Source organism: Fistularia commersonii, chromosome 26 (genome assembly GCF_037954325.1).
Source record: "Fistularia commersonii isolate RoL2024-O1a breed Wild chromosome 26, RoL_Fcom_v1.0, whole genome shotgun sequence".
Classification (NCBI taxonomy): domain Eukaryota; kingdom Metazoa; phylum Chordata; class Actinopteri; order Syngnathiformes; family Fistulariidae; genus Fistularia; species Fistularia commersonii.
Window position 1 is genome coordinate 12,290,808 of NC_141309.1, and position 22,947 is coordinate 12,313,754.

The following is a 22,947-nucleotide window of genomic DNA, read 5'->3' on the forward strand; positions in this document are numbered from 1 at the left end:
ACTAAATGACTGCACTTTTAGATTAATACCAAGGGACAGAAGGCATGTTCTTATATTGTGAGAGGTTTGTTTTTAAAGTAGATAGCGGTTGTAGGTGTGTGTGAGGCTTTGTGTGTAATTTTTCATATTTCATTGAAGGAAAGGGTTTTTTTTTTCAACATACATTTTATTGCCATCTTCACTTGCTTTATATACTGAAAAAAAGCAAAACAATCACTCACGCAAACAATTACTACTTTGAAAACATTTTCTGTGCGTCTGTTGGCTGATTTCTGCCAAAGTTATTGGTAAATTGGAGGAGATGGCAAAAGTCCATTGTAACACATCCTGGACTCAAGTCGATGTCAGCTATTTCTATGTCCACTATTTCTATTTGTTTTACAAAGCATGAGGTCTGGATCATGAAAAAATACTCTTCTTCTTCTTACTACTACTACTACTACTACTACTACTACTACTACTACTACTAATAATAATAATAATAATAATGATAATGATAATAATCTCTTGGAAATAAGAGTAGCTTGAAGTTAAATATTTCTTTAATTTCAGTATTTAAATATTAGAAATTTGGCATGATCTTTTAAAAAATCGCAGTAATTTTTAACAATCAAAATTTATCTTTAATTAATTTCTTACAGCATAAAAATGAAGAGATATTGGATGGATTGGATTTAATAAGATAATACATTTGCATTAATGACAATCTCTTTTATTGACAACATTTCATTTCGTAGCTCCAGGTTGTGTCAACTGATGATCTCATTGACATAACAAACACAGAGGGTGGAATGCTTGGGTCTTCTTAGTAAGGAAAAACTGCCCAAAAACAAATGTTGACAACATGTGTTGACCTAACACATGTGCAGGCATTTTACCATACAATAATAACAGTAGTATACTTGGGCCGGATGGTGCTCACTTGATAGAGCCAGCCACCCATACATGAATGGCAGCAGCGCTGCCATTCATGTATGGGTGTGTGCGTTTGTGGGTGCGTGCACATGTGTGTGTGTGTGTGTATGTGAATGGGTAAATGTTATCCTGCGTAAGCCCTTTGAAATCACAAGCTGTGAATGCACTACATAAGTGAAGACCATTATTGCAGCTACACTAGTAAGGACCTCAGTTTAATTAGAATCATTGGATTAGGGTTAATGAAGCTCTGTTTTTATTTTTCATTTAAATATACATGATATTGTTTATTTCATTTGCTGTTCATAGTGACCTAGTGATCAATAGAGATTCAAATTATACACCCCATTTTGCAAAATAAGGCTCAGAGTAACTGAAAAAAAATCGGTTAGGAACAATCCAAGTGGATGACTGTACACTTACACTCCTGTTTATGTCTTTTCACTTCACAGAATGCGAAGACCTGAATTATTTTATATAGGGGTTAAGCTGGCACTGAGTACGTAGAGTTCAATTATCGTTTTTAGGATTTAATGAATTGCATGATAAGAAAAAGAATGATATGTGCTGACTCAGAGTATATAGCACTGTAATATAGACTTATTAGCACCCTTTTTAAATGGGGTTTAAACTTTTTTAGGACGTCAAATGATTTTGGAACAGTCTTCTTATCCATGTGAGCAGGGATATCAATTTTAATCCAGTCCCTGATATAGGGCTGTCTGGCATCTGGGAATAGCGGGAATGAGTGGTGATGACATTTAAAGTACTTTGCTTAAGGCACCCATGAGAATTTTTGGTTGTTGTTCTATGTTAAATTTAGCCATGAAGTATAAGTAGCTACTTGTCGACCATACATGGTAGAAAGGCCATTTTATTGAATCAGTAAAGGTGCCCAAAGAACACAGACTGTAGTATAAAGAAATAACTGAACCTTCAGGCACCACTTCAGATTTTACAACATGAGAAGAGATGAAAAACATTACTCAATGGTAGTCTGTGTTTAGAATGGCCAGGAAGATGAAGAACATATACAATGTACACATTCATATCTGGAAAGAGAGCTGTTTAAAATACTGGACATGGATATGGAAATGAACACAATCACTTAAAATGGCACTTAAAATTATTGTGATTTTCCATTAGAAGATGAACATAACTGGTTATCCGTCAAAGAACAAGACCGGGATAAACGACAAATGGTGCCTATTTATACAATGTGTTCATAATGTGGTAAAAAAAGCAGTTTACACTGAATTACAATCACATACTGATATTGGCAGAGCTGCATGCAAGGCCCTTGCCAGACCATTGGAAGTAAATGTGGGGTAAGTGTGTCTTGCCAAAGGACACTTTGGTATGCAGACAGGAGGAGACAAAAATTGAACCACCAACCTTAAGATTGGATGGACAACTGAGCCACTGCTGCCAAGGATAGGATAGGATAGGATAGGTTCGGCTAAACTAGGCTAAACGAGGCTAGGATTGGGTAGGATGGGATAGGCTAGTCTAGGATGGTGTAGGATGGTATAGGATAGCATAATTCATTTATCGATTCTGACTTTCACAGAGGGGACTCATCTTTATGATCCTTGGCCAAAGACCATTTTCCTTCATTGCACCCATTTTATCCGTGATGCTGCGGAGAGTTCACCTGCACAGAGGATCACAATGTCTGTAGTCATATATTACTATAGCCTTTATAATTTGACCTGAGACAACCTGTCATGCTCCATCAAACGTGGGAATCTGATACCTGGCAAAACACAGGCGCCTTTGCTTTGCATCAGCCCATCACCCCCCATGTCTTAACACATTTAGCTTGGGAGTTGAGAAAATGTCAACCGCATCACATGAATCAACCATTGTGACAGGGGTCCGTTGGGTCTGGGATCACATGGAGGATCACAAGTCTCTCTTTTCACTGCGCCATCTCCTATTTCCATTAGCTTGAGACGAGGGAGGCGGGATGGCCCTCTAAAGGCATATATTTCCGTTGATGAAGAGATAAATCAGATCATTTCTCGAGTAAGAGTGGAGCACAGAGAGAGCCTTTTTGGTTGTCCCCCTTTGAGATGTAAATGGAACGGTGGCACTAAAAGAGGGCCAGGTGTCTGATGCAAAGAGGGAAAGCGTGACGGTGCATGCATTCCTCAGGGACCTCGACCATTAACTGTTGCCGTGCCTCATATGGGCAAACATCAACATATCCCATAATGGTCCATAATGGTCTTGGAATGACACAAATAACAGGCATGGTTTACAGCCAATGACAGGTGCTCTCCGTCAGGGAGACACAACGGCGCTACCTGTTGTTGTCCTAAGAATATAGAACAGTTATCGAAATAGTGACAATTTTAAAAGTATGTACGACTTGCTCCTTTCTCCTCCTGTTGGTGCTGCGATACCCCAATGACCAGAGGTCAACAGCTGCGGCTCACGCTTTGCTTGACGATTAGAAACGAGTTAGCGGCATTACCGAGGTCATCAAAGTATCAATTTGCAGTGAACTCTTTACAGCCAGAGGCAAAAACATCAAATACCCCACACCTCGAGGTAGAGAAAAGGGGTATTTGACAATTGAAACAGCGATTTGAAAGATGGAAGGCAACGTGTCATTAGTTTAATGGAGGAGACATCAGGAATGGCATCTTGTGGGAAGTTGTTTGAGCTCTGATTAAAAAAGGTTGAATACTTGTGTCATGAATGAATCACTCCTACAGTTGTTTCTCCACATTACTTTTACAATTTCTCTGACTCCCACTGACAGGCAGACCCGGTCATTAACCTGTCTTTGCTTGCATGGACATTGGAAATTTAAAAAAGTTCAGAATGAGGACATAGATAGTAAGAAAGCAGCTCTTTTATAGGGTCCGGAAAATGATGAGATAACAATGTTGAGACAGTGAGATTACCCCCCACTGATTAAGATTGAACTTTTTGATCTGCCCAGCATAGCATTTCTGACCTTATATTGAAAATATTGTCAGTTATTTTGAAATGAAGTGACCTGCTGTAGAAAAAACAATGAACAAATAACTAATGTGTTTGCTTCTATGCAATCTAATGTCACATAAACTTAAAAAATCAAAGCACAAGATGAATGCAGCCTTTTTTAAAATGGCATTACATTACATTATATTGCAGTCATTTAGCAGACGCTTTTATCCAAAGCGACTTACAAAAATTGCAAATCAATAACCGACGATCCAAAGTATCAGTAGTCGTTATTCAGAAGTCAGCGTTTTTATTCAGAATAGATTTTTGTTTAATTGGTTAAAATGAGCTAATTGTTGCAGAATAGTTGACAAGCTCCACAATTTGCAACCTCCAAAATTTCCATGTATATAAAGTAGCCCCTCGATAACTGTAATGGTCAGCATTTAATTGAGGCTATTTTCACATATTAGGTAAAAACATTGTTTTATTTCATACTGTCAATGATGGAGTGGGACTTGAGGCAAACTCATTTTAAGTGTAAATATTTTTCAGGGTGCTTGACTACCCGGCGAACCAGTTTCCAATAAATGACTACCCCGCCATCTGCTGGTGTCAACCAATTATTGCGCACAAATGTGGAAATACACCAGACATTTTAAGACACTGACCTCAAGCCTAAGGTTAAACTAAACGAAAATAAGCAAACAATCACACATGATGTTCTGAGTTCATTTCATTATTTTTTTTATTTATAGAATTTTTCTGCATGGAGCTCCTCTGGGTGTCAAACATGTCTGTCACCAATACAATCTTTCTCCCCTGGCAAGCGTAAATCTTCCTATTCTGTACAATTCTAGTGTTACAATTTTGATTGAAAACATAATATTCTGTTTTTGAGATGCTACCTCTTCTGTATCTGTAATTGCTTAATAAAGTATTGCATTAATACAGTGAAACAGAATTCCAAACAAATTGTTTTCTTACATAAAATATCTACACAGTAAGCATTAAGTTAAAAAATATTAGGCAAATGTGAGGTTTGTAACATAAGTGGCAAAAAAACAAAAAAATATTGCATATGGGAAAGCGACTGCTGGAAAATGTGTTGAACTTCCATAGCTTTTTATAACTGACCTATACAAGGATTCTGGAGCAAAGCTTTTATTACATTACACAAACACATTTTACACATGTGCTTATGCGTGTCAAAACGCCCTTTGCCAGTGTTATAGAAACTAAAAACAAACATGAATTGTGACGAGTCAAAAAGATTGTCCTACCAAACAAAGACTTTTCTCACAACTTAGGATTGTTTTGACGGTTCCCGAGGAAATGAGATTGTTTCTCAAAAGAGAAAAGCAACAAATATCACTTAAGGTCCTGCAGTCACACAATCCCTCCCTTCTATAACACTGGAATAAGTCTCATTCCACGTGAAGATTGTATCTCAAAACAACAGTCTTGATCTGCTTTGGATATTCTAGCAAAATACAAAAAAAAAAAAAGAAAAAAAAAAAGAAAGCAGAACATGAAACAGGACCTTCCAGCCTCCAGCTGAATGATGAGCGAAGCCAATACGGTCAGCACCATTATATTACTTACAAATAACTCACTGTCCAAGTAGTCACAAGAAACAAGCACTGATTCTCTGAATGCAATAGTCAGCTTTTGGCAAGGACAGATTTCAGACCAAATTTGAGAAGTTGGGAATGTGTCATATAGTCAGGAATGTTCAGTCCAGTTGCCAAAGTAACATGGAAGTATTACAGCGAAGTGCCTGGCTCAGTGAGTGTTTAGCGATTCAGCCGGATCAATTCAGATGGAATTTTGCCCACTTTGATACTACGCAAAGTTACATTTTTTTTCCCCCCAAAACAAATATTCTTTTTATAATGATGATAAATAATTTTTTTATAGAAAACTATTTATTTTTCAGCTTCAGACTAATTCAAAACAATACATTTGAAATGGTCAAGTCTCCAAACTTGGAAAAAAAAAAAAGAGAGGAAAAAAATAAGCTCTGTCCCAAGAATATAATCTCCCAAAGTGAATCCCAACATTGCTGTGATGTGGAACCAGAACTGCTGGCACCACCTCAAAAATCCATTCGAATGAATCTTTGAAATGAATCAGTTAAGATTTTTAATCAAATACTGAGTCTACATTTGATTTTTTTCCTTCACTGCTACAAAATAATAGTGCTAACAGAAAATGTAAAAGAAAAAAAATGCATAGCCTGCAGCACCTCTTTGTTCCAAGGAATAACTTGAAAGAACACTGCACACCCAATGACATGGCTCCCTTGACAAAAGGACATTAAGATTGATACTTTGAATGACAGCATCTAGAGGAGGCAGTGACATGGACAAAATCAAAGCAGCTCTACGATTAGCAATGATGCTCTAGTGTATACCAACAATATCATAGGCAGAACGGTGTCCAAGAGGAATACCTACATACAAAACAGTCCGATTCGTTAGGAAAAATGACTTTAGGCTTTGGCTACAGGATGCTGGTGCCAGACCGGGTTACAGGTAAGTATCCTGCTCTGTACTACTAAGGCTTTGTGTGGATCTCTGAAGTGAAGACTCTTTGGCAAGTGGGGGCTCAGTAGGAGGAGGCGCTTGCTGGTGGTGGAGTGGCTCTTTGTCAGTCTGTGGCACAGAGTCTGGCACAGTGTCTCGGTTCTTGCCAAGAGCTGGAGGAGAGGGTGCTGGGTGAGATGGAGGGGGTGGAGAGTCCCTGTAAAGAGGGTAAGGGTTTGGAATCTCTTCAGTGGGCTTGGAGTTCTTCATACTTTTATTCTTTTTGCTTTGCTTCTCTTCTTTGCCCTTCTTCAACTGAGGGTTGGGTTGAGGCATCTCAAGTACAATAGTTGGGTTTTGCTGCAGGTCCTGTCGCCGGGGTGGATCAGCCAGCAAGATAAGCCTTGCACCGTGCATCCTGGAGGGGGACTTAAAATTCAACTCCCCGCGGTTCTTCTTCCAGCGCTTTAGTTGAGTGTGATGCTCCCTTTCCACATCTCGCGCCGTTATTGGCACTTCCAGAATCTGTATCAGAAAGAGATGTTTCGCTCGTTCACAGATGAGTCACAGATTACTTTTAAAGGAAGCGAGAAAGAGAAAGACCAGCCCCTGCTGAAAAATCAGTTCCCTTCCATTGGCAATTAGTTTAGACTTTTGTACTTCATCAGTTAATGTCAAAAGCCCTCAGACTTTTATGACAGCATGAGCATGGGAGTCAAGACTGCCCTGCGTATAAAAGGAGGCATTGTTGGCTTGGACAGAGATTCATACAGGAAGCAGACAGCGGCCAGTCAACACTCTAGTGGACAGCATACTCTGTAATTCCCTCGGATGCATTTGTGAACACCCATTGTTCTCTGTGAAGTCCAGATCCACCCTGACGGACAAGTCTCCACTATGTCATGAGGGCATTATGCCTGTCCGATAGGACTTCCTTGTCATTAACTCTTCATGGCTTTAGTGCTGGATTGTTCTTTCAAACAACTGGGCCCATTTTATGCATTTATGCAATGTTAGCTTGTGAAATGTCAAAGAAATACATTCCATGATCATCTTATTTTACTACTGGATTTTTTCAGACTGTAAGTTGTACTTTTTTTTTCCCCATGGTTTGGCTGGTCCTGTGACTTATACTCAGGTGCAACTTATATATTAAAATATATACGGTAATTTCACATGTTTGTTATTTTCACACCGACAGTTGCGAGACTGCGCTTTGGCTTGTGTGCCTGAAAATGCTACTTCTATTACTCCTGTACCATGGAAAATGGAAAATTCAAACATCAACTTATAAAGACAACAGAGAAAGACTGAACACAAATACCCCAAAAGGAACTCATATTCCACAGAATACAAGCAGCTAGTAGAGAAATATGCAGCTGATAAGGGTAATCGAGCAGCAGAAAGAACGTTTGCGGTCAGTGAGAAACTAGTGAGGGGAATACTCATAATTGCAATGAAGAAAACAGAAAAAGCTAATCGCCGGCTAAAAGCTAGATGGCCACAGCTACAGGGACAAGTTCACAAATGGGTGCTTGAACAACATGCTGCCGGGAGAGGCTTGTCAACGGCGCATCTACATCTACACGCCCAGGTAGTTGCCAAGGCGATTAATATCAATGACTTTACAGGAGGACCTTCTGTTACCGCTTCATGCTTCACAACCGCCTCTATCGGACAACGATGTCCCAAAAACAGCCATGGAGAGGAGGAAGCGGTGCGCCGCCTACCCCCGGGGTTGGTGGAGTTGCTCAGAAGTGACATCGAGGATCAAAGTTTCAATTACTTTAATGATTTGGAGTGAGGTCGAGTTTGGTAAACTTGTTATGCTATGTTGCTTATGTTAAAGTGTTCTGAATAGATGTTAATATGTTACGTCACCAAACCAGACACCTGTTAAGCCTGTTGCTCTCGATTTTATTGTTATTACTATTGTATCGACCCTGCGGTACTGTTTAGAGGAATGTTCAGACCTCTGTGATTTCCTACTGGCTGTGAATGTGTTTTTTGGATGAGAGAGAGCGAGGAGGCGGGGTGGGAGGAGAGAGTGCTGACACGGAGAAGATTAAATGGAGCCGCTGTTGCTTATTGTTCTAATAAAGATAAGGTTTGACCAGCAAATCATCATTGTTGAGCATTGCACTGTAACTTGCCTTTCAAGGTGAAATGTCTGTTCTTGATCTCTGAATGTATCAAATAAATGTCAATATTCTTCACTAGCTGTTTCATCAAATTGAACTGTTTTATTAGCTTGTATGCGTGTATGCTGACTGTTCAATCAATGTTTAGTTGATATATACCAATTTGTGATGTAAAAATAAAAAAATCCATGTTAGTACATTCCGGCCTCTTAACATCTATTGATATTAGTCATTTGTCCTCTGTCAACCTCCAGTAGAGATGATCTGCATCTACAAATGTCACGTATGTGTATTGGGCCTTAGTCACAGTTCAACCTTTGACAGCTAATGAAAGAATAAAAGTAACAAAGTTTGAAACAGATATCTATGTGGCAAAACCTGAGCTTTCAGATATCTATGTGGCTAAACCTGAGCTTTCAGTTTATAGATTAAATCTTCAGAATGCAACTCTAGTCCCAGATATGAACATAACCTTAGTTTTTCAGAAGTGCCAAAGACCTGTGTCTGTTACAGAGTGTGCTTAATGTCAAACTCACCATTAAAGCATTACTGCACTCAGTTAGGCCTGGAAAACACTGATCACTGACTCATAAAAGGGCTGAGTGCTCAACTACTACAGACTTGAAAACCATAGATTTGGTCAAAGGACTGTCTATTTAGATACTGCAGGATCTTGCTCCTCTGAACTTACCTCACGAACGAGGAAGCCCTCCTGCATGTATCGAGGCTCTAAGGCTCGGAGGAGCTCCATGGTCTCATACTGGCCCTGACAAGCCTTTAGCTTCTCACGGCTCCCAAGCATGCACTTTAGCAGCACCAAACCCACACGGAAGATGATCTTTACACCTGGCAAAGAAAAATGGACCTGATGACTTTCACTGTGTAACAGGCCTTACACTACAAATATCAGAAAGTAGATCTTAACATGTGATTAATTGTTCAAGTTTAAGGAATATATTAAGAATTAATGTCCAAAAAGCTCATGCTATAGGGTGTTCACAGAAACTTTTTTGACAGTCAAACAACAAAAACAAACCCTCCTTTAACAGAATCAGTCTACTGACATGAATACTATAATTTCGGGAATATAAGCCGTAATGTTTTTCACACGCTTCGAACGATGCGGCTCAAACAATGATGCAGTGAATTAATGGATTTGTTTGGGCTAACGAGCTTCATACCATTTAGCCTCATCACATTGAACCAATAAAATTACCATGGAATTCTGAGGCTATTCAATTCTGACACTGAGGAAGATGACTTCAATGGTTTAAGTGCGCAGGAGGAAGATGGAGATAGTGATCAGCTGGAGTAGAACACAGCGGGGATAGAAAATGAATGGATCGATGGATGGACCTTTCCTTGTGTTATCTATTATTAAAATTTTTCATCAGCCGTGTTACAGGGACTGTTAGGACAAGGCATCTCCAGTATAAATTTGTGGATGTTACCAGTATGTATTAAATCAAAAGTTTTAAAAAAATGCTTCTGTGTAAATATCTCATGTTACAACATGGACACCTGCGCCTTCTAGACAAATGTGGCCTATAGATGTATAATATATATTTAGTTTTTTTTAAGCCGGTGTGGCTCATATTCAGGTGCACTTAATAGTCCGGAATTTACGGTAGATATATTTGTGTTTTAAATTCAGCTAAGTGTGTTGAGTAACTCAGTTCTTTGGAACTGCACCCACACAGATGACCAGAGGCAATGTGGGAACCCCAAATTGAAATGTCAGATGAACAATTAACTGTCAGTTACAAACGATAAGCAACCCCAGGACAATTTGTCAAATACCGTTATTCCCTCCAAGATTTCAGCATTGGGAAATTCTTAGCGTGCTAAAGTTCCATAAATCTTCTCTTTGGTCTTCCTCGAGACCTCCTGCCTGGCACATCCAATTCCAGCACCCGTCTACCAATATATTGACTATCCCTCCTCTGTACATGACTGAATCATCTCAGTACGGCTTCTCTGACCTTCTCTCCAAAACATCTAACATGTACAGTTCCTCTGATAAGACTCATTCCTGATCCTATCCATCCTTATCACTCCCAAAGAGAACATTAGCATCTTCATCTCTGCGACCTCTAGCTCTGCCTCCTGTCTTTTCGTCAATGTAATTGTTTCTAGGCCATACAGCATCGCTGGTCTCACCACTGTCTTGTACACCTTTCCTTTCATTCTGGCTGATAGTCTTCTATTGCATGGTAACCCTGACACTTTTCTCCACCCATTCCAACCTGCTTGAACTCGTTTCTTCACCTCTTTTCCACTCTCTCCTTGCATCACCACTATAAATTGTGCATGAAGGGGAATCTGCAGGATGATATATTTATATAGAAAAATCATCTGATTGAATCACTAAGTGGCAACTAGTTCAAAAGAGCAGAGCGGCGCTGTCATCAGAGGTCCCTTTGTTTTGGAACAGCACAGGATTTCGATTGCTGAGTGAATAAATTAATTTAGTTTTTTAAATTATGTCGCACGTCATCATTCCAGATCAATGAATTACTCAAATCAATGGAAACGAATTTTATACAAGGTCAGACAGAAAAAATAAATAAATGGTGAGTAGAAAGCCAGGGGGTTCTTTTTTACCATCACATAAGAACATATCCCAAACACGCAACACAGATGCCCAGGGCAATGTTCTGGAGAAGGCACACATGAACCATTCAGTCATGTAGAGGATCGGATCAATCTTGTGCTTCTCCAAATGGCGGTAGGCTACTGGGGAAACACGTCGTAGCAAAGCAAACAGGATCTCCCCATCTAACTGAATGGCTTCCTGCAAATAACACAGGTAGGACAGGATTGACAATGCAAATAAAAGCCAGTTTGCGCTTTATTGTTAAGGCTGAAATCAGAGATGTATGGGGACGTTCAGCTTTTAACGATACAACTAGACAAAAGGCATCGTATTGCATGTTGCAATACCAGTAAATATTTTATTTAGAATAATCAAATCTTGAGATTTCTTAAGAGTTTTCACGAGAAAGAATTAATAACATTCTCGGAGAACTATGATTACATGTTTGGATGCAGTAACAGTAATACAGTTTTTAGTCTTAGCCTCTTTTAGCTGTGAACTTTGCGGACTAAAAGACTGTCAAGCCGCATGTTGCATAGAGAAACAAAACTAACTTAAGTTTTCTGGGAATCAGTAAGTCATAACAACAAAAATCTGGTCATTGATCATTGCTTTTCTACTGTGTAATGTTTCTGTCTCACCAAGCCAGGACTGTAGTAACCAGGAAGATACTTCTCACAAATCTGCACCAGCCCCCAGAAGGCATCCTGGAGAGAGATTTGGATTTTCATAATAAAAACAACAGATCAACTCAACATCATGAATCTTTCGAGACAAACAGCAAACAAATACTGTAAAACTCTTGTGGACATTTGGGGGATAGTGTTGCATACCTCTGCAGGCATGTGCATTAGCAGAACAGCAGCAATGGGAGCCTGAGCTTGGCAGTAGCCTTCCTCTGGTCTGTACAAAGTGTAAGCCTTGAGAACACGGAACAGGTCCTTCTGTCTGTGTCAAAAACATAAACACAGGTCAGAATATCTTCTCAAGCAGAACACATCTTCAATTAAAAAGTGGAGTGCCCCCTTAAGCGGAATCTCACCCATGTCCTCCCCGAGACACAAACATCTCATGGAAAGGAAACTGTCGATGGAGGTCTTTCTCAATCACATCAAGCCATTTAGGGTCTCCTGGCTGGCTATCAAGCTCCTGATGTCAGAGAAAAGAGGACACAGAGACTAATGTATCATTGGCTGGACGTGAAATACCTTATGTTAATATTCCTTATGTTAAATTACCCTCACTGATAAGCTGACAGAGAACCAATATTACAGAATTGCTTTTTTTTTTTTTTTTAATCTGGTGTAATTTAGTGTAAACAAACATCAGCTTTAGTGAAAAGCATGTTCCAGCACTTGCCTGACTTTTAAAACCACAGAGTAAAACTGTCAGTTTCAAAAACAAATTCTGTCCGAAGCTAGCGGGAATGAAGCTGAAAGGAGGAAATGAAAGAGGAAGGTCTCTGACCTGGAACTTTCCTTGGTTCTGCTCTTTCTTCACCTTACCCCCTGAAAGGTAAAGCCATGCACGGCCTCGAAGGGCAGGGGGAATTCCTTTCTGGCTGCGGAGCCTCACCTGAGTCACAAAGGAACATGTCAAATTAAAACATATAAGAGAGAAAAATGCTTGCCGCAATCTGTTCACATGGTATTGGTTACTTTCTTCAATACTGTGCTTAAAGAATGCGACCGCACAAAGTAAACACTGTCTTACGCTGGCTGTCCAGAGAACGCTGTATCGCTGATTACACTGTAGCAGTTCTAAAAACTCTGCAAATATATGACATGCGAGTTTCCTGAGTGGCTCATGGTTATGTCCAAATGTCAAGGAACCAAATTCAGTTCTACTTGAGGTACTCATTTTGGTGTGATGGCATGTAGAATTTCTAGCTCATATATCATAAAAGTAGAGGAAGAAAAAAAAAAACAGGTTTCTGGATTCTTTACACTCTGTACCTCAGTGATTGGTATCATATTGCTCAAAAAGCAATGTGATGTTTCTCTGCAAGCCATTGAAAGAATCAGCCAGAAGCTTTTCCTATTATGTTATACAACATTATTACAAGAATGTACAAATTGTTAACTTACACTGAGATAAAGAAATGCATTCAAATGGGCTTACATGGGGTATCATTTATTATATATTTATTTTATCTCCAGTTGCGAGCTTGTTTGAATTCAACTTAAGCCAGACATGAAAGTTCTAAAAAACAAAAAAGGAAAAAAAATGTTTAAGCGCAAACCTATAAATGACAGACCAGGGATGTTGGTCTTAAGATAATGACAACCACCATTTTAATCCAATAACATATTTGTCATGTGACTCTTTTGTCCCTTTTATTATTTAGCTCAAAACTAAAATTGAACAACACAAAATCTTAGGAATACAAAGTAGCTGTAATGTAGATCCTTGGCACAGGTATTTGTTGTGAAACTTATTGTTATGTTAATAACTTCAACATTGTTATTCAGCTTGGAGCACAAGGCAGCATTGACATGCTGGAGCAGTAGGAATTATTTCTTTGTTTCAATCACACAGACACTGTTGTTGCTTTGACTTGCATAAACATTGCTTAACACTGCAGAACTCCACAAAAATGACAACATTCTGTTGCAGGGTCATTGTGGAATCATACAAAGCAACCTCCATACAGGTATTGGCAGGTCAACAGATGATCTGCTATAATTTGTCTTCAGTAACAGTCTACATACAGCTAAGTATAAGGTTTAACTCTTTACCTCACAAGTCAACACATAGTTCATATAAAGGGAAAGTCTTAGCATTCCAGAGCTGTCTTAAAAGAAGCCAACACAGCCCCACCCCAAATACGACAAAGTCAATTTGTCACATGGTGCTCAGTGTGATAAAAGGATGGGTCGAGTCCTGTCCTGGAGCTGACTCATGGAAAAGAGGTTGCAGCTCTGTGCTGGAGCCCTTACATAATTTCACACATAGCTGGTTAAGCAAGAAATACTATTAAAAAACAAAATGGAGAGGTGTTAAAAACCATTTTTCCACTGACAATGAGATAAGAAAGTTATTCACTCTGCAACCATTTGCACTGCTGTATCATGTGAACGAGCCAACTTTATGCTGAGGAAGTGTTGCTCCAAGATAAGTATAAATGTAGTAATTGTTGACCAACCATTTGGAAAACCTTAACCAGATCAAGCACAATCAGACAAGTTATGCAGACAGTTCATTTTTACTACTTAAAAGTGAGTAACACCTTGCACAGACCTTATTGAATCTTTTGATCATCCATTTGTCCCAGTGGTTTAGCATGTCCAGCCACTTCACCTCCCTTTGCCTCAGCACAGCTGGAGGCACATCCTGGGCACTGAACCAGGAAAAAAACAAAAAAAGTTTAGCTCATTGATGAATTTAAGAGGAAATATCAATACTAATGAAAATGCCAGCAATAGCTTTAGAGTAGATGTATTGGAATGGTGAAAAAGGATGCAGCTTCTAGTTGTTTGGTTGTCAGAAGAGAAGATTAAACAAAACAATGCTCAGAATAGTTTTATATCCTAATGTATATGTCATAAGATCTGTGTGCGTGTGGCCACAGCTCACATGTGGGCAATAACTTGTGAAGGGAGTTCAAGAGGCAACCACTTGACATGCTTTTGGTATATGATAAAAGAAAGAAACCAAGACTCAAAACCCTGCATAACCTCAAAAAGTAGCTGCAGCGTTCTCTTGAATAATAATGATGAAACATTAAAAGGTAATAGGCAGCCACAATAGAAAAGAGAGAGAGACATGGTATTCTCTAACTATAAAGGTAAATATAGGCAATGTTAACCTAACATGAGATTATGAGTGAGGTCTTCTGCTTTACTATACTGTGTAATTTTCTCAGCAGCAAAAACCTGCAATTAGGAGCCTCAAACTCCTTCAAAGTAGTTTTTTATTTTTGGGGCATCTCTCTTATATCTGAAAGAGACAGTATGCAGTTGATCAGTACTTCAGCGTGGTGTACTAAAGCTTCAACTCAGTCAGGTAATTTACATTAGGCAATACTAGTTAAAACCCTTACTTTGCCTGTACCCATAAAACTGCACCAAGTGACCCCCTTTCAGTAACTGGGTGCTCGATCCATGGCTCAGCCTGCCAAAACTCAAGACAACAGGGTTTTCTCGACTGACTAAACTGCCACAGTAATGTGGTGTACGCTTTGGCTCATTTAAGGGAAAACTAGACTAAAAGAGGCTTGGTCGGAAAAAAAAAAATATATACGACAAGATGCAGACAAAGATGTAGTAATTTAAATAAAACTTGTAATTCTATAGTCATCTTATACATATATTCTAGAGGACGTTGTAACATTCGAGCACAAGATGCCTGTACTGGATTTATATACTTGACAACTTATTTTAACGAGACGGAACACTGGCAAACACTGGGCATAAAAAACACTGTGCCACGCAGCTGGTTGGGAGAACTACCGTGCAAAGGCGAGCACTCGATAACCACACAACTTGTAAACTTGCACTGAGTAATCTTGACAAAGTTTTACACTATCTTGCTAACAAAGTTGCCAGGCAAAATAGCAGAGCTGTTGTCGTCAGTTCAGTGACAGTGAAAACACCGATTTGATCAATCACATTATAGTTTGTCTTCGATTTTCAAAACACACTTACGATGCCTCCGTGTACTGTTGTGCTCCTCCAATGAATCCATATTTATCGGTTTGTCTTTCGCTGGTGAAGCCGTTGATTTCCGAGTCGGATCCCAGAGAGCTTTCATCGTCGATTTGACTGCTGCGGATACTTCGTGTGTCCACTCTTTGACGACCATTCGCTAAATTGGCCATGGTTGCTTCAGCTAATAGCTAACTGGCTAGTAGCGTTAGCTAACGTCAGCAGGCTTGTTGACAGCCCAAAGTCAAAACTGCTCCTCAGCATAAGCCGTTGAATCAAACATCATCGACGCCATTACTCCTGAATGTGTGCTTTCCAACTAGTTCCCGTGCTAAAGAAAAATAAGTCTATCGTCAGGGTAAAACTGTCACGCTAACAAAACGAGGAGGTTTTGCGTTAAACAGTTGTAACAATTCACACGGCGAAGTCCGATTTTACATTAGCTAGCTAAAATGGCTATTTTAAAGTTAGCTTTAAAAGATCGAACCAGCCCAAACCAAACCGTATTCCTACTTGCCCTACCTTCACCGTGTGCGGCTGGATTTCATTGTCAACGTCTTTCAATGCAAAGTAACGAGCAGAATGGTTGAAAATGTCGGCAAACCATGGCATTGCTCGATGTCCTGTCACCCGGAGTGTGCGTTAGTTTTATCTGACCAGTTCCAATCCTGCGGTGATTTGATTGCTCTCCTTTTGGCGTTACTCCTTGTGGCCGCCCATGTGTAGTGCATTTTGTGTCAAAAAAGGCTTTTCCCTTTCCCCGATGCCCCTCCTGAAACGTTCATTCAGTTGATGACCTGTATTTATCAGGCAACATTAACAGATCTCATCTTCTCAGATCCATAAATTCAATTCCTGTACAACCCAGTGATTTAGTCTGTTCTGAAAGAGCAACAGATAGGCTTTCTCCAAGCATGAACAGTATTTCATACTGGAGTTAAAAAAAAAAAAATCACAGGCCAATCCCCGTTTAACAAACATAACAAAAAGAAACAAACAAATGTTGACACTCATGGATTGTGTTTTTCAATCTTTATTTACTAAATGAACATGATGGAGATGAATGAGCAATTTAGAAACTGACCACAATGTTTAAATCACACACACCAGGTCAAACTTAGCATTCTTTAAGGTCGAAATTTTAAGAATTACAAGGATTTTAACACAAAAGTTCATGTGAAGTGCAGTAACATTTTGAGATTGATCATGAATTTAATTACATTACTGAAGGACAAAATAACATTTTAAATGGTTTCCTCTTGCATAGGGCGTAGCACTCTTTACTTCTTTCTTCCACCTCTCTCTTTCAATGCCAAGTGAATTACTGAGCCAGTATTCATGTTGTAATAAGCCAAAGAGTTGGAGTCCTTTATGAAAATGCCCTGTTAAAAACAAGTAAAAATTAGTGAATAAATTAAATTCCCTTTTTCAAATCCCCCCCAAACTAAGCTTACCTCATACTGTAACTTCTGCTTTCCTGCAGGCATGCCAGTGGCTTCATGGATTTTGACCTTAATAACAGACACCTATAGAGACAACAGATATACATCCATTCATTAGGGAGTCATTTCAATAAAACAGGGAAACCATAAGAGAAACTATACATGCCTGGTCTGTGAGTGGGACAGTGAAATTCAGCACTTGGCCATTTAGTTTCCATTCAGTCTTGTCCTGCATGTTTGGAACCTGGACTTTAACTGCCACTGGACCCTGAAGAAATGAAAAAATAAAAACCAAGTCAGCAACTATAAAGAATAAACTTATATCTACCACATTTTTGTATAGGTAAACTGCATTTTATAGTAAAGAAATTGGCTTCCAGAATATATGACTATTGTTGCAAGTGAGGCTTTTCTTTTTGGATTGTCAAGCATTATGGACATATAAAGCTCAAATTGCGTAGAAGTTTTAAATTTCAGTGAAACAAGCACATTTTTATTGAACGCACTTTCTCGGAATTTCAAAATGAAATCAAACTTTCAAGATGGAAATTCTTCGAGGCTCATCATCATATCTGCGTTGTCCACAAGAGATAATTGCCCTTTATTCCAATCTTTTTTCTGTATAATACCACACATGCCTCCAAGTTTTGCAGAGAAAACATAGAAGTCTTTTATAGTGTGCGCTATTCCCATACTGATATCTAGGTTGTCAAAAAAAGTTTTGAATATATACCTAAAAAAAATGTTTTGAAACAATATGAGTGATCTATAGCCACAATTAAGCTTTGAGTTACAGATACTAATAGTCATTAGCAAAGGACATATAGCTTGAGTGTCAACAAGTGGTACTAATTACCTAAAAAACATGTTGAAAACAAAATGACATTTATATTACAAAATAAAACATGTCACCTTGAGTACTGTAATTAAAAAAATGATTTGTTTAAACCAACCTTGTTTCTACGTAGAAACTCTTCCTCTGGAATGAGATTGTCTTCCGTTTTCATCTTCTTGTTGAGTGGTTCATCATCATGAGGTGGGGGTGGATGGGAAGGAGGTGCAGGAGCAGCACTCGGTGGTTGTGGGACAGGTGGAGCAGGCACAAATGCTGGAAAGAGTTGAAGAGTGTGAATAAAAAAAAATCAATAAATACATTAAAAGCAAATAAAAGGCAATAAGCAGTTATTTTCTTCACACATGGATTTTCAGTATAGTCAACATTTTGAAAAAAAAAAGTTCTTACCAGCGGGAACAACCATTGGCGGTGGTCTAGGTGCCATCATGTGAGGTGCTGCTGGTGGCATGGGAACCACGTTGATGCGAGGAGCTGGGATCATAGGGGGCATTGGTGTAATAACTTGTCCTGGAGTCAGGCGCACAACAGGAGCCACTGGTGGTCTTGGAATTACTGGCACAGCAGAGAGAAGTGTGGTGCGGACTGGAGGTGCCACCTGCGGAGACACGCATGACTTGTCTTAGATTTTATGTACAGTAAGGACTAAAACATTTTTATTAAAAAACTGGTTTGAATGACTTACTGAGGCAGGTGGGCGAGGCACTGCTGTGACTGGAGGGCTGGGTTTGGGCAAACTAGCAGCAGATGAAGGGATGGAAGGTGGATGGTGAATTTCACTTGGTTTGCTTGGGCCAATTTTCTCCTTAGTGTCATCTTCTCCCACCAGCCCTTTGGCTTTGTGAATGGCTTCAATCTGCTCTTGAAGAGTTATATTTGCTTGTGCAGCTTGCTGGGTACGAGCCATGCTTCCAGAGTGACCATCCCAGGTAACCTGAAGGAAGGAGAACGAGAGCACGCGCACGCACACATTAGTATTCTACTTCTGTACCAGCATTGGTCAGCAGACATTAATCCAAACCATAGTTGCATTTCTTTTCAAACCGCAAAATTGCTGAAGTGTCCTCACCTTCTCCTCGGGCTTCTGGATTTCTTCTTCTCCAATCTTCTTACCGATGGCTGTCTCTTCCACACCAAAGATATCAGTACGCCTCTCAGCCAGTTGCTTCAAGCTGCTTTCAATATCCAGACCAGGGGCATAGACTTCATCTTCTGTCTGCCTCTCTCTGATGCTGCGGTCCCTTTGCTCCAGCCAGCGTGGATCCAGCAGACCGATGCGCATGTGTTCTTGCATCTTACTTGCTGGAATCTTCTCACCAGTGATTGGTGAAATGAGGTACTCATCTGGAGCATGGACTGATGTCTGAGGTTTGGAAGCTGACAAAAAAAAGGCAGGAGATGAACACAAATTGTAATCATATTGTGACCTTTTTTTCCCCCCCAAAACAAAATTTGATTACCATTAACAAGTGATCAAGTTACAATGAATGAATCATATCCTGTCACTGTAAATTACTTCTTTTAGTGTCAGCAGTAAGATTAATCCTAATCTTTTGAAATTTTCCAAGAACTTTCAAAATTCAGACAATCAACATATACAATACAACAAAAACATTCTAATATGTATTACTGTACGAGACAAAAATATCCAGAAGCAAACAAGTAACATACTAATGTTTTATTACAGTTTGAGTGTCAGCTGAAAAACTTCCAATGTAATGGAAATGATTTCACTGAGAGCTGACTGATAATTAAACTTGAAGATTGAAATTCAACACCTCTACTGTGTTGTATGTCAATAGAACGTGTTACCTTTTGGGTCATAGTCTTTACGAATAATAACCTGGTCTGGGGTTGGGGGCAGTGGGGGTGGCATCGGGTTGTCTGGCGGCAACGGTGCCTTCAATTCATCATCATCATCAGACCCCTTCAGAATGTAAGAAAAAAACAAACACACAAAAAACATGTTTGAATTATTTCAGTTAATTAACAAGCAGGCAGTATAAATTAAATAAATGGACACTACTTGACATGACAATACAGAAGGAAGATTAGAAATTTGTCTGCAGACCTCTGACTACAATAATTTTTTTATAAAATACGTGTATGTGTGGGCTGTGAACAGTATACAGCGAAATCAATTCAGGCAGTGTGTGTTCCTTACAAATCATATTGGGTGCTACAAACTAGACTACAGTACAGTATCTCAATTCCTTTCAGAACAATGACCAATAAATAAGTTAATTAATTTTCACTCTTACTTCATCCATGTCCTGAATCTGTGTGTCCTGGTCTGGTTGTAAGGACAGGCCTCCACCCCGTTCCTCTCTTTCATCCTCTTCGTCCTCACTTTCAACCTCCATTTCTACTTCCTCACTCTCTCCATACTTCTCATATCGCTCTTGGATTAGAATGCGAGCACCAAGCTCCTCCGGTGTTGTAGGCGGGGGAAAGTGGCCTGTGGAAATGCAAATAAATTATTTTCTTGGTCAAATTATCCCCATTTGGAAATTCAATTTTAATTGTTTTAACTGTTGTAGTTCTATTACCTTGTTCATTGGGCTGGAAATCCACAGTCTCAACCACAACAAAGTCATGCCAGTCAATTTGGGCATATGCCACTCGTTCTTTCTCTCTTTCTTCCTCTTCCTTCTTTCTCTCACGCTCCTGGAACTTTGCCCACTCAACACGATATCTCACCTGGTAGTTAAGGGTTACGAGGGTTACAATAAGCAATGATCTGCAAAATTATTTGACTTAAAAACAACCATCTGTTATCAGGATTACCTGGTCAATGACTTCTCGTGGGTTCTCAGCCTCTCGCTTCAGCTTATTCAGCAGGCCTTTGGGGGGGATGAGAATCTTAGTGTACTGCTCAACTAATTTGGTGAAGTAGTTGAAAAGGCTGTGCTGTGGCCGTAGAAAATCAAACTGGTAGTTCCTCTGTTCTTTCTGCATGAGCTGAGTTAGAAACTGGCGACCATTGCGAGCAACAAACTGGGCAGTGAGTTTGACAACATCCAAGTCAAATGCTGAGATCGATGGAGGATCTGCAATGAACTCAAATTCAGGTGGTGGTTCTTTGGGGACCACTGTCTCTTGAATCACTTGTGACTGCACCTGTTGATGGGCGAAACAAAACAAAATATTTAAAATCTATATAAAAATATCACCAATGTAATGCCACAGTGAAAAGAATGACCCTACCTTTTGAGGAAGCTGCTGAGACTGCTGCATGGCCTGCTGCTGCATAACCTTTGGAACAGCTGCCGATGGCTCCTGGGCTTTTCCCTCCTTGAATTCATTGACCTTGTGTCGGTAATAGGCATGGTACGGGTCGTTGGGATTGAGAAAATTAAACTTTGGATTGTTGATCTCATTCTGTCTGATTCTTGCTTCGAATTCAGGCCCATTCCTGCAAATTTAAAATACAACTGTATCTTGAAGTACATAAAAACCAGTAAGGTAATGATGAATACATTTCATACACAAAGAGAGACCAACCTGGCGACAAAGCTGGCTGTTTTGTCGACAATATTTCTGACCTCCGGAGGTGGGTATATAATACCAACAATAGGTTTGGTCGCAGGAGTTTCTTCTGTCGGCTCATTCTGTTAAGGAGTTTTATATTAGTCTGGTTGCAATGTTTGTGCACTTAATACAAGTCTTATTACTATGGTACGTTCAGGAGCAGCAATCACATAAATTACAAATAAATGTATTGATCCATTGATTGGCGGGCATGCAAGTTTCAAGTTGGGACACACACACACACACACGCACACGTATAAAGCAATATCAAAGAACGTGTAAAGTTTAGCTTTTATCAATTCTGCGGCTGTGCGGTGAATTACACCCCTGAGACGTCTCACCGGACTTAAATGAAAAGAAATTGAATCTTTGCCTAAAATATCAAAGAAGACTCGGCTACATTATGGGGGCCGTTGGGAATAACAGAACCTGCTGAAATACGTTTAATTTCGAAGAAAACGAACATAACATTCATATTCCCGTAACAGCGGGTAAGCTAGCTTGCAGCGGTAACGTTACCTTCGACTCCGGCTGAATAACTTGTACAGGCCCCGGCGGCATGACTGCGTCTTCTGCGAATCCTCGAAGTTACCTTAAACAAAAATTTGTGAATTCGGTTGTTCTGAACAGAATACCGTTGCTTCTCAGGGAGATGTTCTCCGAGCAGCAAAGGTAATTTTTCAGTTAATAGTCGAACTTAGCGACAGTCGAAGCCTTACTGCGTCGTGCTTTCGTTGTAAGCCCAATGGAGACGTACTACTTCCGGGAACTAACTGGCAAAGCATTGTGGAACTTGTAGTGCTGTTTTTAGACGGTTGTCAAGGGGATGACACGTAAACAAGCTGCACCTAACGCTTTTGTATTCTCAGTCGACTAAGTATAAGCTTGCTAAAAGAAAATGAGTCAGTTCTTAGGTCGTCAGGACTGCATTGACAGCCTCCGGAAAGATCTCGTGGACCTCCAAGGTGCCATTGTGGATGTGTTTTCACGCACTGGTCCGGTCCGCTATTCGTCCTGGAAGTTTCCGGACAAACTCTCATGTAACTTGAATATGGTGTCACTGATGGAGCAATATGATTTTGTGGAAGGAGAGGAAGCATTCAACCAGCACTCTCATATTGTTTTATTGGAGCTAGTGGTTGACAGGTAAAATACTGCTTACCGTTACATCACATTCAGACGTACTGACTTCAAAAAGAGCGTGACAAAGATGCTTTTTTTTGACAAAGATGTCTCTTCGTTCACTCAAAACCAGACTACTCCTTCTTCTACAAAGCTTTAATGCTTATGTTGAGCTGCAGAAGAGTAGCCACGAGAATGAACAAACTCAGCAGAGAGGATGTCTGTCTATTGGTCTG

General features: G+C 39.7%; 3 protein-coding genes across 3 annotated transcripts; 1 reads left to right on the forward strand and 2 right to left on the reverse strand.

Moving 5' to 3' along the window:
• Nucleotides 1–6,240: 6,240 nt before the first annotated feature.
• LOC147218649 (TBC1 domain family member 10A-like) lies at nt 6,241–16,417 on the reverse strand. The gene is made up of 9 exons (XM_086174027.1): nt 15,764–16,417; nt 14,358–14,457; nt 12,585–12,692; nt 12,160–12,266; nt 11,951–12,065; nt 11,759–11,824; nt 11,126–11,315; nt 9,213–9,367; nt 6,241–6,905 (listed from the first exon to the last, which is right to left on the reverse strand). The coding sequence occupies exons 1-9, from the start codon at nt 15,934–15,936 to the stop codon at nt 6,384–6,386; spliced, it is 1,536 nt and encodes a 511-aa protein (XP_086030153.1). The 5' UTR covers nt 15,937–16,417; the 3' UTR covers nt 6,241–6,383.
• A 363-nt stretch (nt 16,418–16,780) lies between these two features.
• Nucleotides 16,781–22,356, reverse strand: sf3a1 (splicing factor 3a, subunit 1). The gene is made up of 15 exons (XM_086174423.1): nt 22,309–22,356; nt 22,109–22,181; nt 21,563–21,669; nt 21,266–21,473; nt 20,846–21,178; nt 20,608–20,758; nt 20,320–20,516; nt 19,871–19,985; nt 19,128–19,435; nt 18,744–18,992; nt 18,449–18,656; nt 18,159–18,313; nt 17,372–17,473; nt 17,218–17,289; nt 16,781–17,145 (listed from the first exon to the last, which is right to left on the reverse strand). Exons 2-15 carry the CDS (start codon nt 22,148–22,150, stop codon nt 17,044–17,046), a joined length of 2,349 nt encoding a protein of 782 aa, XP_086030549.1. The 5' UTR covers nt 22,151–22,181; nt 22,309–22,356; the 3' UTR covers nt 16,781–17,043.
• A 131-nt stretch (nt 22,357–22,487) lies between these two features.
• Nucleotides 22,488–22,870, forward strand: LOC147218651 (coiled-coil domain-containing protein 157-like). The gene has a single exon (XM_086173686.1). It carries the CDS (start codon nt 22,488–22,490, stop codon nt 22,737–22,739), a length of 252 nt encoding a protein of 83 aa, XP_086029812.1. The 3' UTR covers nt 22,740–22,870.
• Nucleotides 22,871–22,947: the final 77 nt, after the last annotated feature.

Excerpts from the sequence above, each read along its gene's own strand:
- LOC147218649 (XM_086174027.1), bottom strand. The coding sequence starts at position 15,936 with ATGGCCAATTTAGCGAATGGTCGTCAAAGAGTGGACACACGAAGTATC. Across the intron at positions 9,368-11,125 it reads GGATATGTTCTTATGTGATG|GTGTAAAGATCATCTTCCGT; the intron begins GTAAAAAAGAAC and ends TTTCTTTGCCAG. Across the intron at positions 6,906-9,212 it reads AGGGCTTCCTCGTTCGTGAG|ATTCTGGAAGTGCCAATAAC; the intron begins GTAAGTTCAGAG and ends TTTCTGATACAG.
- LOC147218651 (XM_086173686.1), top strand. The coding sequence starts at position 22,488 with ATGAGTCAGTTCTTAGGTCGTCAGGACTGCATTGACAGCCTCCGGAAA.
- sf3a1 (XM_086174423.1), bottom strand. The coding sequence starts at position 22,150 with ATGCCGCCGGGGCCTGTACAAGTTATTCAGCCGGAGTCGAAG. Across the intron at positions 18,993-19,127 it reads TCCAGAAGCCCGAGGAGAAG|GTTACCTGGGATGGTCACTC; the intron begins GTGAGGACACTT and ends TCCTTCCTTCAG. Across the intron at positions 17,290-17,371 it reads CTGTCCCACTCACAGACCAG|GTGTCTGTTATTAAGGTCAA; the intron begins GCATGTATAGTT and ends TTGTCTCTATAG.